This window comes from Haliotis rufescens, unplaced genomic scaffold (genome assembly GCF_023055435.1).
Source record: "Haliotis rufescens isolate VD_foot unplaced genomic scaffold, xgHalRufe1.0.p SCAF_22, whole genome shotgun sequence".
Taxonomy (NCBI): domain Eukaryota; kingdom Metazoa; phylum Mollusca; class Gastropoda; order Lepetellida; family Haliotidae; genus Haliotis; species Haliotis rufescens.
Window position 1 is genome coordinate 562800 of NW_025963913.1, and position 19246 is coordinate 582045.

At 42.7% G+C, this 19246-nt stretch overlaps 2 protein-coding genes across 2 annotated transcripts in view; both read right to left on the reverse strand.

The window, feature by feature from the left end:
* Positions 1-442: 442 nt before the first annotated feature.
* Positions 443-6886, reverse strand: LOC124117363. Its single transcript, XM_046479189.2, has 4 exons — positions 6790-6886; positions 5965-6094; positions 5208-5336; positions 443-2257 (listed from the first exon to the last, which is right to left on the reverse strand). Exons 1-4 carry the CDS (start codon positions 6794-6796, stop codon positions 454-456), a joined length of 2070 nt encoding a protein of 689 aa, XP_046335145.2. The 5' UTR covers positions 6797-6886; the 3' UTR covers positions 443-453.
* A 6342-nt stretch (positions 6887-13228) lies between these two features.
* LOC125383241 overlaps positions 13229-19246 on the reverse strand; it is a 32186-nt gene continuing 26168 nt past the window's right edge. Inside the window, exon 3 of the mRNA XM_048401551.1 lies at positions 13229-13371. Within this exon, the coding sequence (XP_048257508.1) occupies positions 13229-13371 (143 nt within the window). The remainder of the gene's footprint in view (positions 13372-19246) is intronic.

Genomic DNA, 19246 nt, shown 5'->3' on the forward strand with positions numbered 1-19246 from the left:
TGGGACGTGTTACGCCATTCAGCGTGTCGTATTTCAATGTCGTATTTTCGCGATGCCCGTCGTCGTCGCATCTCAGTATCCATGGGGGGCACGGGTGGCCCAGTCGTCTAAGGCGCCGAGATTCGATGTGCAGAGTTGCGTCCCCTGTACACGCCGGAAACCTATGATTGTGGGTTCGAATCCCGGTTCGCCCCAATTATGTTTCTAGGTTTGTCAGCACCATACCCGTGCTCGTGGGTTTCACCGAAGTGGTAAACGTCCGAGACCTGCATCACTTCGAGCTTTCCTCCCACATTAAGCTGACACGCCGTGATATAACTGGAATAATGTTAAAAGCGGCGTTAAACCCAACTCACTCACTCACTCACTCACTCACTCACTCAGTATCCATGACGTGGTTGCGCCAGCATCGATCATGGAACATCAAACATCGAACATTATATTTCTAAATTGCTATTGTAATCCGATGCTGTGTCTCAGATACCTTTCACTCTCTCTAAAATAGACATTACAGAAAAAATAAGTCGTTGTATGTTTCTCAACCGTTCCTAGTTTGAATGGATGTAGAAATAACTTCGTCTTGTTGTAGAAAAATACGGAGAATGTTCTTTGGTCTCTCATCCACAAACTGCCATCTTCGACCTTCAAGATGTCAGCCGATGGCTGAAGGCCCATGACAATATTGGCATGGGCCAACTCGACCATGACCTCGTGCTTCAGGAACACAGATGCAATCTGTATATACTGCCTCTTGAAGATCATGGGCAGGTAAATGAAATCACATCCTTGACGAAACACGTACTTATAATTCTCTGAGTTTCTTTCAAATGTCTGTATATAGGAAAGAAAAATGTCGTCTGCTTCACCGGAAGCGCCCAGGCTATTGATATCATTGAACGTTTCCAAGATAGCAGGTTTGCCGTATTCATCGGTCCACCATTGCCACTCCGGTTCGATCTCATCAAGCGACAAGTTCAGTTTGTCCATTCCTTTATGAAGCCATATCGTGTTCCGAGGAAGATCAACAACATTCCATGGGTTCAATAATGTATCATCGCCAATCTGTATAAATCCATTCACATCTAAATTGAGTTGCATCGCCAGCATTAAGCACTCATAATAGAAATACCATCCCTTGCTATAAGCCTCAATAAACACAAGATGAACAATATCCGAACCGCGACTTGCGTGATGTGTGAATGAACCAATTTCAGGCCCGCAGTATACAATGTGTTTGAAATAACCTCTATACATTGATTCAAGAAGAGGTATATTATAGTAAAACGTTGCCTCGTTGAAAGCTATGATCAGACCTATATCTTTAATTATCGGATCGGCGTTTGTAAGAACAACATCAGGGCACTGTTCAGAAAAGGATATCTGTCCAGGTCTTCGTGATGAGTGTGTACGTTGTGTCAGATTGGACCCCGCAGTATTTATCCCCTCTGCTGGCAGGCTTCTGAGAGGCTCACTGTAGCCAACACTTTCCAAATCACTCAGCCATGCGTGTACAAGTTCCACATCAGACACAGCCCATAATGGGCCATGTACCAGTGTATTGGCAATATCTCTCACACAGCCGAAAAACGACTTCGTATTATCACATTTCCACTTCAATAGTGTATCACGTAAATTTGTCAGATCTTCCCACGAATAATTCCGCGCCTTCATATTTTCTTCATGTTTCCACGGGGCTTCTGTGAACAACAGATCGGTGTAATCTCTCGGAATAGTATCTCCTCCCCTAATTTCTGATAAAAGCCTCTGTATTAATATCTTGCCCAAGGCGCCGTATAGACTGTGAAATAATAGTCCCCAGAACGTTGAGTATTTGTAGGAAGCAATAGACGAGTACAACATGGTGAACCCAATAGGATTATGTGTCCGCTTGCCGCCTGTGTTGAGCGAGGACGCCTGAACACAACTCTCCGGACACAGCAGAGTGTACTTGTGGTACATGAACCAAGGCACCAGGTCAGACTGCCCTTTGGTCCAGGCCTGCTTCATGTCGCTTGTGACTTCTCTATCCAAGAACACCTCCATGACGGTGTACGTGTTTCCTATGGTCAGAGTGCGGTTTGGGGTGTGTTCCTTCCGGTTGTAAATGTACTTCGTGTAGATTACATTTGCTCCTTTAGAAACTGCATAAAGATAGCCGAGTAGTCTCTTTGAATAGGTGCTGGGTGTAAGGTGACTGGTTATCTTGTTTGCGAAGGTGCTTTGATTTCTGATTCCAAGGTAAATGCAGTCTGGTGGTCTGAAACGATTTTAGGTAGAGATAGACTCACACATGGGACGAACATGCGATTGTAAGTTACACCCTGAATGTATTGGTGAGCAGGATGCTATGCAATAGTAAAGTTTAGGCTGAAATATCATATTTCTTAGTGTATATACAACGTTAAATTATCTTTTTTCCCGGAGGCTAGTTAGCCTTAACTCCATATTGATACAAAAGTACCCTAAAGAACAGCCCCGTCATCCTTCGTTGTGGATGTGCACCGTGTCTTGGGGTAAGTGCGTGATATGAGGGAATTTGGATTTGCGCCGCTTTAGGCAGTATTCCAGCCACATCACGGCGGAGGACACCAAGGATTGACGACACATCATGTGGGCAATCAGACCTGCATCTTGATCTGGACGTGACGTGAGGCTACCCTACCGGCAGTGATGGTTATTCAAGATTATACCCGTGTACCTGTGTCCAACTTCCGAAAAAGAGGATAATGAAATTCTGCTTAAAGTTCAATGCATTTCGGGGCCAGGACATTTAAGGGACGGGGACAGATAGCAATAGCATAATCATCCCTGGTTATGCTGTGATAGGATGCCAGCTTAGTCTATCATTGCATGCATGTATAATTAATTACTCGAGTTTCACACAACGTCCTTATAATCTTCCACACAGGGGAAGCGCTTTTTGACTGTTTTGTAGTGTGATAGAGGTACCCAATCTGATTCCCAGATTTTGGTTGAAAATGTAAACGCGAGGGCGACGAATATAGGCCCAAGGACCGAGGTCTTTTCCTGACCCCGATTGTATAACTTGTCTTTCAAAACCGAGAAGTGTTTTTTTCTGGCTTATAAACAAACTTGAAGTGTTCAATTGTTCCGTTCTTTACAAAATATATGACCAGTTCAGTCATATTTCATGAATTCGGTTTTCCTGATATGAAGGTCCTATCTGGACAATGGCAAACATCTGCTATATTTTTATGGTGAAGATTAGAACTCCAGCGTCAGCAAGATCCAAATAGGCACAGTGACGTACAGACGTCGAGTTCAACAAACGGGTTTGGCATTCGTTTGGATTAACACTACAATGGCCTTGACTACTGACCGAGAAGGATGTATATTTATGTTATAGGCCTTGAAGTGACACGGGCTTATGCGCCTCTTTGAAGGGCGTTCATTTAGTGGGTAGACGTCACATTGTGGAGGGTACGAAGGAGGTGGAGGCGGGGTTACCTTATGTTGGGTAAGATGGGGTCGCATTGTGATGGGTACGAAAGGGTACGAATGGTTACGAAGAGGTCACATTGTGGTGGGCACGAATGGGTCACCTTGTGGTAAATACGAATGGTCACATTGTGGTGGTTACGAAGAGGTCACATTGTGGTGGGTACGAAGAGGTCACATTGTGGTGGGTACGAATGGTCACATTGTTGTGAATACGAATGGTCACATTGTGATGGGTGCGAAGATGTAACATTGTGGTGGGTACGAATGGTCACATTGTGGTGGGTACGAATGGTCACATTGTGGTGGTTACGAAGAGGTCACATTGTGGTGGGTACGAAGAGGTCACATTGTGGTGGGTACGAATGGTCACATTGTTGTGAATACGAATGGTCACATTGTGATGGGTGCGAAGATGTAACATTGTGGTGGGTACGAATGGTCACATTGTGGTGGTTACGAAGAGGTCACATTGTGGTGGGTACGAAGAGGTCACATTGTGGTGGGCACGAATGGGTCACCTTATGGTAAATACGAATGGTCACATTGTGATGGGTGCGAAGATGTCACATTGTGGTGGGTACGAATGGTCACATTGTGGTGGTTACGAAGAGGTCACATTGTGGTGGGTACGAAGAGGTCACATTGTGGTGGGTACGAATGGTCACATTGTTGTGAATACGAATGATCACATTTGGTGGGTACGAAGAGGTCACATTGTGGTGAATACGATCGGTTACATTGTGATGAATACGATCGATCACATTGTGGTGGGTACGAAAAGGTCACATTGTGATGGGTGCGAAGATGTAACATTGTGGTGGGTACGAATGGTCACATTGTGGTGGTTACGAAGAGGTCACATTTTGGTGGGTACGAATGGTCACATTGTGATGGGTGCGAAGATGTAACATTGTGGTGGGTACGAATGGTCACATTGTGGTGGTTACGAAGAGGTCACATTGTGGTGGGTACGAAGAGGTCACATTGTGGTGGGTACGAATGGTCACATTGTTGTGAATACGAATGATCACATTTTGGTGGGTACGAAGAGGTCACATTGTGGTGAATACGATCGGTTACATTGTGGTGAATACGATCGGTCACATTGTGGTGGGTACGAAAAGGTCACATTGTGGTGGGTACGAATGGTCACATTGTTGTGAATACGAATGGTCAGATAGTGGTGGGTACGAAGGGGTCACATTTTGGTGGGTACGAATGGTCACATTGTGGTGGGTGCGAAGATGTCACATTGTGGTGGGTACGAATGGTCACATTGTGGTGGGTACGAAGAGGTCACATTGTGGTGGGTACGAATGGTCACATTGTTGTGAATACGAATGGTCACATTTTGGTGGGTACGAAGAGGTCACATTGTGGTGAATACGATCGGTTACATTGTGGTGAATACGATCGGTCACATTGTGGTGGGTACGAAAAGGTCACATTGTGGTGGGTACGAATGGTCACATTGTTGTGAATACGAATGGTCAGATAGTGGTGGGTACGAATGGTCACATTGTGGTGGGTACGAAGAGGTCACATTGTGGTGGGTACGAATGGTCACATTGTGGTGAATACGAATGGTCACAATTTGATGGGTACGAAGAGGTCACATTATGGAAGATACGAAGGCGTCACATTGTGGTGAAAGCGAATGGTCACATTGTATTGGGTACGATGGGGTCACATTGAAGTGGGTACGAAGGGGTCGGGTTGTGGTGGGTACGGCGTCCTTGACTCACCGGCACCAAGGTATGTCTCCAGACAGGTCCAAACTGCCGACAAACACGATGTGAACACCCGGCTGTTTCAGTGGCCTGGTCATGCTCCCTGTCCGGCCGACCAGTACCAACCACGTATTGGCGAGGCTCCTAAAGAAGAGGTTTGTCAAAATATCAATATGATTTTTGGTTTTGTTTGTTGTTTAACTCAGCAATGTGCCCACTATATGACGAAGGTCTGTAAATAATCGAGTCTGATGATATGAAATTAAACCACACAAACGATGTGTATGGAAGCCTGACACCTTCCCTTGGGTCTCCGTGTCTCCGTGCCTTAGTCTGCGTGTCTCTCTGTGTTTGTGTGTGTCGGTGTTTGTGTGTTTGTGTGTGTGAGTCGGTAGGTCGATCGGTGTGTGTGTTTGTGTGCGTGTGTGTGTGTGCGCACGTGCGCGCCCGGGTCGTTGTGTCGGTGTGTCGGTCGGTGTGTGTGTGTGTGTGTGTGTGTGTGTGTGTGTGTGTGTGTGTGTGTGTGTGTGTGTGTGTGTGTGTGTGTGTGTGTGTGTGAGGGGGGGGGGGGGGGGGGGGGGGGTCATTTATCTAATATTTCAGATAAACCTGGATCGCCCAAGGCTCCTTCCTATCCGTCGAAGCGTTTAATAATTAATACAAGTGTACCCCCCAGAGATGTACTTCCCAGCTGTCAACCTATCAACACATCAGTACAAAGGTCATATGGCAAAGGTAGGAAAATGTCATGACAGGTGTCAGACTCAGGTACCTTTCAAACAGTTCATCCCAACCATTATCGGGAAGGCTATCTCGCCGATGGGCGTTCATTAGATAGTGTAGGACTACTATCGATACAACACTCGCCACTGTCAACCCAAGGAAACGTCGTCTCAGCTGATCTGCAACACAAAGGAAGGGGGCAGATACAGAATATGTCCGCCATTTGTGGATGTACAGCATCTCACCATGCATGGTACTTGTTGTTACCCTGCCTGGCGCTCGGCATTGAGGGGCTTAAAGAAGGACGGATCGGCTCGGAGTCATCTTACTGTGTATGAGTGGGTATTCATGTTAAACTGCGCCATGGTATCTCAGTGAGCTAGCACTATACAATCGGCATTAGTCCCGACTAGTATAAGCAGCCACACACTCACACGCACATGCACGTCGCTATATAAGTGCAATAATCTTGGACGCGACGTTAAACCCCATTTCACCTCCTCACCAGGCAGAGGATGTTTCGCTTTAAATCCATTCTTACGGTGTATCGGGTTTTTTTTACGGGCATGTCATCATTCAGTGAGTATTGCTAGTTTGTCTTTATGGAGAGGTATACTGCAGAAATGGATTCTGATATATTCTTCGTCTACAGGTGAGCGGATTTGGTTTTATGCGTTTGTTTGGAAATATGCCAGCCATATCACGCATGTGGAATCGAGCCATTCAAGGAAACGATAATGATGGTTACTAGGCTACCTACTGATGAAGTCTTTTGGAAGCACTGAAACATAAAATATAAAGGAAAACTATTATGTATATGCGCTTGTTGATCGGCACAAATAACAGCGGTGGTGGTGTCGTGTTTTTTACTTACCAGTCATGTTTAGTCGGGTACAAGACGATCAGTGGCATGAGAACACGCACATGTCGCGAGCCGCTCCATGTCAGGTCAGTAGATAAGTACAGAACGAAGAGCATATTTATTATCTTGTGTGCGTTGGGCCAGATATTATAATCAGTGAAAGTGCGTAAAAGGTTAAAAGGGAGGGGTCCAAAATATGAAAATTACCTTTCAGTTAGTTTTACTGCCTACAACATACTACAAATGTTTTTTTAAAGGGGGGGGGGGGGGGGCCACGTGTGGCCCAGTCGTCTAAGGCGCCGCGATTCGCTGTGCAGAGTTGCGTCCCTTGGACACGCCAGAAACCTATGATTGTGGGTTCGAATCCCGGTTCACCCCGATTATGTTTCTAGGTTTGTCAGCACCATACCCGTGCTCGTGGGTTTCACCGAAGTGGTAAACGTCTTGGACCTGCATCACTTCGGGCTTTCCTCCCACATTAAGCTGACACGCCGTGATATAACTGGAATACTGTTAAAATCGGCGTAAAACCCAACTCACTTACTCACAATTTTTAAAGGGGGCATCCAGACCCTCTGGACCCATCCCCAGCGTAGCGTTGTTTTACGTGCACTGTAACTAGTTGTCCGGAGGATAGTTGTGCACATTCGGCTAGGCTCCGTTAGCCCTAACCTCATACGTTACCACTCGCCCCTTTGCGTAACCTGCAAGAAGACTCGTCCCCCATCGATGAATGTTATGTGCCAAAATACGACAAACCAATCAGAATGCGCGTATGATTTCAGGTTCTTCGTCAAAGAATCCCTCACAAATAAGTTTTAATTTTACATATGTCTTGCATCTAAAAATATACCCCAGACACAGTTAAATGTGTTCAATCATACTGTATAATTCCGCACGCTCCGGTGTGATTTAAATTGCATCTGAAATATATATAATATTTGGGGAAATATATGTGAACCATTACGCAACGAGTTGACAATTGTTTTAGGTATGCCCGTTTGCGTTAAGACAGAACCCGGTCGCAAAAATGGCCATGAGAGGGGCACGAGTGTGTACAGGTCTACCTCTATTTGGGGTATTGACTCCAGACCCTCTGGACCCATCCCCACCCTCTGCAGTGTAGCACTGTTTTACGTGCACTGTTACTAGTTGTCCGGAGGATAGTTGTGCACAATCGGCCATGGCTCCGTTAACCCTAACCTATATACAGGTCTGCCTCTATTCGGGGTATTGACTCTAGAGGTCTGCGCTCCTTCAAAACATTTATTACATAATCCATAACATGTCTTGTAATTGTGTTCCTTGTTCCTTGGTTCCATGTCGTCATATTAGGTTTATCTGGCTCAAAAGCAATATTTTAAAACTTCATCGTCTTGACATAAATTTCGATTCGGGATGTGGGGATTGTGCAATTTGAGACATCGGCGACGGGGGTGTGTGGGGGGTGGGGGGCATTGTGGCAGTGCCGGTATAAAAAACATTCGAAATTCAGGCACTTGCCATGTTGCGTTTTCCTAATAGACCGACCATTGTTTGCGGTTGATCAGATAGCTGACAAATTACTACTCTTGACTGCGTGTTGTGATGACCACAAATATGACTCACAAAGCACAACCATGACTCACTATGCACGGACCTCGACGTATATTGCTATCTGTTATATTCAGATAAAAGTCAGGTGACATATTTCACCATTACCGTTTATCAGTGACACACAATCGTCGACCGAATTATTAATGGAGACAAGAAACGCCGCGTTTAGACTCGTTAAAAGGGAACGGCACATGACGGAGTAAAGTTTAAAAAATCGTGTTTCCCAATAACTGACGCAAAGGATATGCTAGATAGACTAGAAAACAAAATATATACAATTTCCTTACCATTTATTTAACTAAATACATTCCGTCGTACCTATATTGACTAACAATTATTTGTAGATGCAATACGTATCCTGAATATCAACAGACACAATGTGTATAACAATGTTAAGCATAAATGATTGTGATTGTGACTGCTGACCCATGGCTTTTCAGATTAAGTAAACACATGTACATTGCTGATAGCATACAGATGGCATATAGGCTATCAGTGATAATCAGGATGTCACTAGGTGTCGCGGGGCTTTTAGTCTACAATTGTGTAGGTACCACGAATGATCGTCAGGTATCTCGTCAGTCTGTTCGGCCATGTTGGATTGAAAAAAAAGAGTTAAAATGAAAAGACGTTTATCGTTTTGTTTGTTAGGTATTTGACGTACTTAGCAATATTCCATCAATTATGAAAATAATCGAGTCCCGGCAGACACAATTCAGTGATTGACACCATGACCAAAAATCCACGCTGTCAGTGTGCAAATAAGGCCACCTAAGCAAGATGGTGGACAATAGAACACAACTATTGAAATGTGCACACTGTGCGTGCGTGCGTGCGTGTTTGCGTGCGTGACTGCGTGCGTGACTGCGCGCGTGTGTGTGTGTGTGTGCGTGCGTGGGTGGGTGGGTGTGGGTGGGTGGGTGTGTGTGTGGGGGGGTGGGTGGTGTGTGGGGGTGTGGGTGTGCGTGGGTGTGGGTGTGCGTGGGTGGGTGTGGCTGCTTGTACTAGTACTAATGCCGATTTTCTATTGCTGGCCCACTGAGATACCATGCTGCACTTTAACATGAATACGCCACTCAGACAGAGAATCCTGACTCCAAGCCGACCAGTCCTCGTTTTATTTAGTCCCTTAATGCCAAGCACCAGGCTGGATAACAACAAGAGCCGTCTTTTAACCTCTTTTGGTATGACGCAACCGGGGATCGAACCACGTGACCTTCTGCTTTCCGGGCAGACGCTCTATCCACTTGGGGTCGGTGGAGTTAAAGGAGTAGTGAGACAATGAAACAGGCATCTGGTGGTGTGGGCTACGGCAAGTGGAATAACTATTTAATAAAATCATGTTTAATATCATCGTCGACCCGTGAAGATCCGGGGGTAGAATAAGTCTTTAGCAACCCATGCTTACCGTATCAGAGGACTATGCTTGTTATAAGAGGCAACTAACGGGATCGGGTGGTCGGGGTCGCTGACTTGGTTGATGCATGTCATCGTATCCCAATTGCGTGGATCGATGCTCATGATGTTAATCACTGGGGTGTCTGGTCCAGACTCGATTATTTACAGACCGCCGTCATATAGCTAGAATATTGCTGGGTGCGGCGTTAAACAAAAAACAACAACAAAAGAACACAAAAGCAAGTGCCAGTGAGTAAAAAGGAGGTATGAACGATGTGTAAAGGTAAAAAATTTGGACAGTATCGCGGCGTTAACAAACAAACAAACAAACAAACAAACCAATGATATCATCTTCAAAACTATATCTCACATGTGCATCAGCGTCACAACATTCAAACCCTTAAGTTTGCAAACGTTTTTAAGTAGACATTTGGAGGATATGTCCAAATTTGAATGATCAGTGAACAAATTGATGTCCGATGCAATTACGTATTTATAGTTGTATCAAATGTTCACGTGTTTGTTCAGGTGAATAGTTGACTTGCATTTGCATGTGTTTGTGATGGCTGCAACAGATGAGGCAGAATACGCCCACCTTTTCGCAAACACCTGATATCTTCACTTGATAGCGATTAATAAACATATGCATATATAGTCGGAAGCATTCACTTGACTTTGCCTTAGCAGAAATTTGATTAAGCATATGGAAATGGTATTGTCGCTTTATTTCCAGCGATATCTTAAGATAATGTAAATAGTTTTACCCCGTTTAAATAAATAGTAAACCTCTTTCTCTCGTTTAAAGAACGCGATATAACAAGTGTTGGGTGGCTTCAACACCACTTTGAACAGTATATAACGTGTATCTGGCTTAACAGTGGGTGCGAGGCAAACCAGATGACGTCGTACATGTTTACTTCTTTTGTGATCAAAATAGTTCGTAATGTATTCTTTAATGTGAAATTTACACTGATTCCTTATTATGTGTTATGCAACGAATTAATACGTTTATTGTGGACAGAAAGGAACTTAGGTATTGATTTTCATGCATTTATAGAGATTTGATTCCGTGGAGTAAGGAAGCGGTTCTTTTTCACAAGGCCACGACGTTAACCCAGATGCTAGAGCAGCATCACCCAAGGACATACACAACCTGCCTGACGCAACAAGGCTTTTAGGAAGGCCTATTTTCGATCATGCCTATTCGGGCAAGTTGTAATAGCAATGTTCGAGACAATATTGAGAAAAGAATTAATTGTAAAATATTACGGTGTTCGATTTTGCCGTGTTCCATTTCAGAACTGTGCAATTTCTTTTTTGCGTTTCCGGTTGCGGAGAAAATAAGAATATTAATTGGATTTGACGTAAAGCGTATTGGTAAAGGATGGGACATCATGGGAGCTTTTTTGGATTTGGCAATTTACATTCAGTACTCCTGTTACTTTGTGGAAATGTGTATATCTTATCATCTGTACCATTAATGCACCAGCGGCCCTGTAAATGAAGCAAGCAGCACCTTGTTAGTGAGAGATTGTAGAGGTCCAAGATTGTTGCATTATATAGCGACGTGCATGCATGCACGTGTGTGTGTGTGTGTGTGTGTGTGTGTGTGTTTGTGTGTGTGTGTAAGCCGATTCATAGTGCTAGCTCATTGAGCTACCATGCCATAGTTTAACATGATACCCAACTGACTCTAAGCCGACCAGTCCTTGTTTAATCCCCTTGATTCCTAGCGCCAGACATGGTACAAACAAGTACCATCTTTTAACGTCTTTTGGTATGACGCGGTCGGGGATAGAACCCCGGACCTTCCGCTCTACCACTAGACCACGGAAGCGGTCCTAATAGTGAGTGAGTGAGTGAGTTGGGTTTAACGCCGCTTTTAACAATATTCCAGTTCTATCGCGGCGTGTCAGCTTAATGTGGGAGGAATGCCCGAAGTGATGCAGGTCTCAGACGTTTACCACTTCGGTGAAACCCACGAGCACGGGTATGGTGCTGACAAACCTAGAAACATAATCGGGGCGAACCAGGATTCGAACTCACAATCATAGGTTTCTGGCGTGCCCAAGGGAAAGCAGCTCTGCACAGCGAATCGCGGGCCACCCGTGCCCCCCGGTCCTAATAACTAGAAGAAATATAAATGCATATTTAATCATTTCGAACTTGTTCTTGAGAAGTTACATATTGCAGAACACAGTATCTATATGGGCTACAAAATGTGTAAGTTTTGTCGTAATGGCCAGCATTGTAATGACACAGTTAAAACCCAAGTCTGTGAAATCGATCGCAAAACCTAATGGGTTCCTAAAAGCGAATGTTCACTGAAGCCCTTCACTAGATTTTATGCAACGAAATAAATAACTCATTTCGGAAAGAAATGAAATGAAATGAAAATCTGACAAACTGAACAAGTTCTTTTGTGAAGTATCGGGCATGGTGTAATGGTTACAGACAAAAATGTAAAGAGTTTTAGCAATAGTGTTGATAGTGGTCGTATATGTAGGATTTGACCGTGGTTTGTAAGTCAATTCGTGGTAATTGTGTGTTACCTTAATGTGGTTGCAGTTATAACAAATCAGTTTTTTGTCATTCTTAATTCAATTAAAGAAACTAGTTTGGTATTGATGCAATGATCATAAGACCAGTCAAGCTAATTTACCAAGCTACAATGCTGAAGCAAGAATGTTCATATCAGCTACCTCATCTCTTAACCGAGGTGTTTCATGCAGGAACACAAGTACAGCAATACTCACGATTAAGTTCCCCTTAATGTAATCTGAAAATGAGTTTCTTACTTCTGTGTAGACAAACCCGTTTGGCTTTATGCATAAAATGGGGAAACGGATGATACGTGGTCTAAGCTAGTACTTGTGATCCTTGACAAGAGAGATATTGCTAAAACACGGTGGTTAAAATGTATACGTACTCACATACTCGCACAGTCACTTACTCAACAGCCACACACAGTGTGTGAGATTGCTACGTTAGACCAAAAAGAACGACACGCGGACTTAAGCACTATGTAAAAAATCAATGTTTCAATTTTAACCATTTTCATTTAACGAAGAGTGTTAAGTTAAAACATGTAAATGAATACTTTTCTAACGCCAGTGTACAAGTGCTGCAGATATACACTAACGGAAAATACTGTGCTCCATATATTGTTCAATAAAAATATATTTATTCTGAAATTAAAAAACTTCAACTCCAGCATCTTTCAATATATAGTCATGAAGACATCTCCCCGACGTTTAGGTCAGGATTCACAATTTGCACGAGCATTTTAATGCCCGGCTCATAATTAGTGTGTTTGCGTGTTTGTTGGGCGTGTGTACGCATACACGTGTTTTTTTAAATGTGAACATCACACAACGTGTTTTTAGCCATGTCAACAAGACAGCCTTATTCAGTTGGTGCATCTTCGGAATCGATATTAAACTCGTACATTGACAGATCAAACAATTCCTGGGTTGAGACCAGTTAGTGACAGAGCTGTAACCAGTTGAAGGCTCACACCATCCGGCCTGACGTCCATCGATACGGCCGATAGTGCTTCCGCGTCACCATCAGTCACGTCTAACTTGGTGTTGACAGCATCTGAGGACCAGAAGACAAGACTTGGTCAGTAAACAGTTCACAGACGAGTCGAGGTTTCATTTGCACAGCTCGGATGGTCGTGCAAGGGTCTGCAGCGTCAGTGGTAAAAGCTTCCGTTACGCAACGTCGTCTCGTCAGTTAGGGAGTGGAAGTGTAATGGTATGGGGTGGCATCGGACAATACCGTGCTTAGTGTATGTCAGTACAGGGGCCACCTGCACAATAAATATTGGCTTAAGAACGCGCGTTGGAAGAGAGATATGACACAATCTAAGGATGTTGCTTCTCTTTCGAAATTTATACGTTTTTTAAGCTAAAAAGTCAAACTCAGCATAAGCATTGGTATCATGTATCTGTGTACACTGAATTAGTTCAGTTTGTGATGGAACTGTTCTCAGGGAAACCTAACCATAATTAGGATTAACGAATCACGTGTTATACTGATGTACGCATAGTAATGTACAGATGCACGTTCCCTTCGCACGGAATTAAAAGTGACAAATCCCTTTCCATAATCATTAGAAATTTCTGCCTAAAGCAGAGCCCATTGTACGATTCCGACCATGACATACGCATGTGTTTATGAATCACTATTAGTGATGATATCAGGTGAGGGCGTGTGGCCGGCTAACTCGGTTAGGGTTAATGGAGTTTCACTGTATTGCCACGGCTACGGAGGCCCAACACGATGCCCTGCTTACTCTGGTGGCATACCTAAGACAAACAAGGACATACACGTGCATATTTTGGCTCTTGAGACTGAATTATTTTCTGGCGTTGACGTTTTATGTTTACTTAAACTGGATCGATGTTTCTGCTGGTGTACAGAAGTCTCAGCTTTTCATCATACGTTTAGTAGCATATATCAAATACGCTGAGTCAACTGCACAAGAAATGTTTTGACCAAGACAATAAAACTGCCCCTTAATATGCTGTAAAACGAATATATTTCTCAAGTGGTTCTCTTACTTGTAAGTAGCAGAATCTATGCGCTTGTAAACAGGAGATGCAATTCAAAGTTAATGTATCGATATTAGTGTCAACAAAATAAGTAAATAAGTAAATGCCACTAAAATGACTGGTCGAGACTCGATTGTTTAAGGCCGACGTCGTATGGCAGGAGTACTGCGCATGCTGTGAGGCGTTAGGCAACAAACGATCAAATACGTTTCTATGCAAATTGGGTGAGTGGCTTAGCGTTTTTACGAATATTCTGTCGTCATCGCTGATTTTAAGTGATCCAGTCATAAAATTGGCGTTTACGTCCAGTCGAATCAGTTTCGGCAGATAATCGAGACTTGTTATTCTATGGCGTTAACGTTTCATATATACTTCATCTTCATTGATGCTACTTGCAGCTTGCAGTGCATAGTTGGACAACATATATGATTCCTGTTTGTTTAATCATCTAGGCTGACATTAGTTAAAACAAAGAAAGGACACCATATTCAGTGACTTATCTGGTTAGTAGAGGGATGATTTCGATTTTCAGATCATTTCCCATTCATATCGAGCATTACACCATCAGCTCCAACTTATTGCGTTCTTCTTTTTTTTTGCGGCGGTTCTTCATTGTCGACAGGCCTTTGTCGACGAGACGACTAGCCGTACAATCCCCCATCCGCTGTTGTCCTTCATCTGGGCTTGTCTCTCTGACGAATATGATCAGTTGCTTGAGACCGAGGCTGTCGCAGTATGAGACTAATAGTTCATTATATCTGGCCTTTTTAACTTTAACTATTGTTAATACACCAACGTCCAGGGGGAGCAAAATGCCTGATTACATGAGAAAAGAAAAGATGGACTTTTTTAAACAATGAATTTACTTACAAGATCCAGTTTGGTGGAAAAAGACGATGACGTAAAATGGGTCTGGTTCCAAAAACTATGGTATCAGATGAGTATGGACAAAAGCGGGAAAAAACGTTTCCTAAATCATAAGAAATCTCTGGAAAAGGCTCAGTCGAGTGCAGGGTTCTGACTATATTGTAAGATGTTTCAAGCTGTTTCAACACACTCCTTTGGATTAGATAGGGCTCTCATTTATCTTTTTGACATAAAGGTCATCCTGATTCCGGCCGTCATTATGTAAGACAAAACACCTTCTACTGCAGCTTCATAGGGTTTCTGTGCAAATTGGGTGAGTGGCTTAGCGTTTTCACGAATATCTGTCGTCATCGCTGATTTTAAGTGATCCAGTCATAAAATTGGCGTTTACGTCCAGTCGAATCAGTTTCGGCAGATAATCGAGACTTGTTTTTCTATGGCGTTAACGTTTCATATATACTTCATCTTCGTTGATGCTACTTGCAGCTTGCAGTGCATAGTTGGACAACATATATGATTCCTGTTTGTTTAATCATCTAGGCTGACATTAGTTAAAACAAAGAAAGGACACCATATTCAGTGACTTATCTGGATAGTAGAGGGATGATTTCGATTTTCAGATCATTTCCCATTCATATCGAGCATTACACCATCAGCTCCAACTTATTGCGTTCACATTTCTTAATTACGGCGGTTCTTCATTGTCGACAGGCCTTGGCCGACGAGACGACTAGCCGTACAATCCCCCGTCCGCTGCTGTCCTTCATCTGGGCTTGTCTCTCTGACTACCCATGGCAGTCATGCTCAATGTATCCAAATTTCACGGAATGTCACACTTTGCTTACAACTAACCATCATTTGCCTGGTTCAATCATGTTATGGTAGATATTCACACTCATGTACTGTATGTGACGTGGCGCTTGTCAACATGATGCGCGATACTGTCCAAAGATTTTACCTTAACACAGCGTTCATACCTAATTTTTACTCACTAGCACTTGCTTTTGTGTTCTTTTGTTGTTGTTTTGTTTAACGCCGCACCCAGCAATATTCCAGCAAAATGACGGCGATCTGTAAATAATCGAGTCTGGACCAGAAAATCCAGTCATTGACATCATCAGCATCGATCTACGCAGTTTGGATACGATGACATGCATTAACCAAGTCATAGTCGCCTTTTACGGCAAGGATGAGTTGATGAAGACCTTTTCTCTACCCGGATCTTCACGGGTCCTTGTTTTTGTGAGGAAATTTGTGTAATTAGCGGGAGCAGGACATGCTTACCCATTGTCAGTCATCCATTCATGAACCGTTCATCTCTATTGTGTCTTTTACGCCCTAAGCAGTTTGTTTCGGCAGATACCCGGAACTGATCATTCTCTGGCGTTGACTTTTTAATAGTATGGTGGCTACAATATATATCACACATAAAGTGTACTGTTGATGAAGTTTTAACATGTATTGTGTATCTTGATTCAATTCACACACACCAAGGCCTGAGCAAAAGACGGAAAAAAAACGTCCGTTATTCTTTAATGAGAAATTTACACGGAAGCCCTTCGTCAGATGTTATTCGACGCGTTAACAATTCATTGTGGAAAGGAATGTATTTGTATTGATCATAATTCATTGGTATAAAGAAGTCAGCAGATGGTCGACGGGGTCACGACGTTAAACTGAACTTGTCGCTAGAGCACCAGTGTAGCAAATACATTCGCCTAACGCAACAAGGTGTTATGGAAGGCCGTTCGAGACAATTCGGGCATGTGTAATAGTACTGTACAAAGGAAACGTAAGGGAAATATTTACGATGAAGATATTACCATTTGACGATAACGTTCGCTTTCTCTAGTTTTCTTGGTCAATTTTACATTTGTAGTAAGCAATGAATGTCTTTGTACGGTTTCGTTTGGAGTACGGGAAAAAATGAAACGAAAGGTAGTTTTGACTTAAATCTACTTTAACACCAGGTTCTTCGAACCCAGCGATGAAATCGTGTTTCCTGAAATACAATTCTTCATTTTTATTGTGTCGTTGTTGGCAAGCAAGTCTTTGCTTTATACATATCACAGTACTAAAGACTAGCATAGAGTGGGTTACGAGAAGCACATGCTTTAATTTTATGTACACCAAGTTCGGACAGCCTTCATAGAAGTGTTAGCTCGTCACGTCAAAGATCGGGTTTTTTTTCTCCCCACAGGAACAATGTATGAAGCTACTGCCTGGTGTTTGGTCGTGATATGGCAGACACAGAATGATGGATAGCGGAAAGGTGTATCTTTGCCACCCTTTGGTTTAATTAAGAATGTTATGTTTGACTCAATCTCTTCAATACGTTTCACACGTCAGTGTTCCAGAGGCTGTTGGTCTGTATTGAGTGTAAGAAGTAGAGACTTTCTCACCTTTGTAATACAATCTGACACGTTGTGTAAGCTAAGTTCAAACGTGATGGATCATATTAATTAGGGGGCTTTGTGATTACAAATGATAAATGACTGGTGGCATTCTGTCCAGAGAGAATCTCATCATAGTTAATTTCATGTATAGCGAAATAGGTTCGACTATAATAAGTACTAGCAAAGTACAATGACATTCCAGGCATTGCTGACTAATCCCAAGTAATTAACTTCATAATATTTGAGTTTGTGCACAACGCTTCCTTCAGATCAAATCCAACCGATAATAGCGCCCACGAGGAAAGAGGGAAAACATCAATTATTTGTCTTTAATTAAAGTTGATACCCATTTTGATTATTCTTCATCAAAGAACAAGAGGCGTTATTTATTGACTTCATTGATATTTGCTACAACTTGAAAGGAAGTCAATGACACCTAACCCTCTCAATGTTACAGTGATAGTTTGTTTCATGATTGACACATAGGAGCGTTGTCTCAGTAAAGACGGCTGCACTTCTGTGTGTGTTTTCCGTCGTTCTTTAATAACCATTCCCATGGTCCCAAATGACGGCCAATCCCGCAGCCTGGATGTACATCATTTGCCCAGGACAAGACAACCTTCAAAATATTTTCGCTGTATCTTATCTGAGTGAGTGAGTGAGTTCTGATTTCAAATAAACGTTATAAAAATACTAAGCGGATAACGAATGTTAAGTTGTTTATCATATCAGAACTTGATATAGCCTGATATATCTACTAAATAAAAATATCAGAAAAACATCTAAACACTTTCTGAAATTAATCAAGGTGTGAATGTGGAGAATAACCAACGAACTGCGAGAAAATACAGATTATCTGTAATTAATTTTTTTCTTATATTCCAATATTTCCTGAAATAAAATAAGAGATTTAATGCTGGGGTAAATGGGTGTAATGCTAATATCATAACTGTGCGCCTTGTATATCTCTAAATATAATATAGAAAATATTCCCTATCCACAAATCCCGACCAGGAGCTGTCACTGGCCATGTGACGAGCATACGAGCATACGAGCATATGCTTAACTTCTTGACCTTCCAGCATCGCGGCACAAGAATAGCAGTTTGGGTTCGATACATGCCAGTATTCATGTGCATGTAGATTTACAAATTATATTGACTAGTTGAATTTCAATCAAAATATCAAACATCATTTGTTGGATGAAATGATCACATTCCTTTTTAAATCCAACAATAGCGACAAATCCTTTGTCGAATATGATCAGTTGCTTGAGACCGAGGCTGTCTCAGTATGAGACTAATAGTTCATTATATCTGGCCTTTATAACTTTAACTATGGTTAATACACCAACGTCCAGGGGGAGCAAAATCCCTGATTACATGAGAAAAGAAAAGATGGACTTTTTTAAACAATGCATTTACTTACAAGATCCAGTTTGGTGGAAAAAGACGATGACGTAAAATGGGTCTGGTTCCAATAACTATGGTATCAGATGAGTATGGACAAAAGCGGGAAAAAACGTTTCCTTAATCATAAGAAATCTCTGGAAAAGGCTCAGTCCAGTGCAGGGTTCTGACTATATTGTAAGATGTTTCAAGCTGTTTCAACACACTCCCTTGGATTAGATTGGGCTCTCACTTATCTTTTTGAC

Bases quoted from the DNA above. Each gene is read 5' to 3' on its own strand.
- LOC124117363 (XM_046479189.2), bottom strand. The intron at 5,337-5,964 runs GTACCTGAGTCT...CCTCTTCTTTAG, and splicing joins TGGGATGAACTGTTTGAAAG to GAGCCTCGCCAATACGTGGT. The intron at 2,258-5,207 runs GTGAGTCAAGGA...AAATCGTTTCAG, and splicing joins GGAGACATACCTTGGTGCCG to ACCACCAGACTGCATTTACC.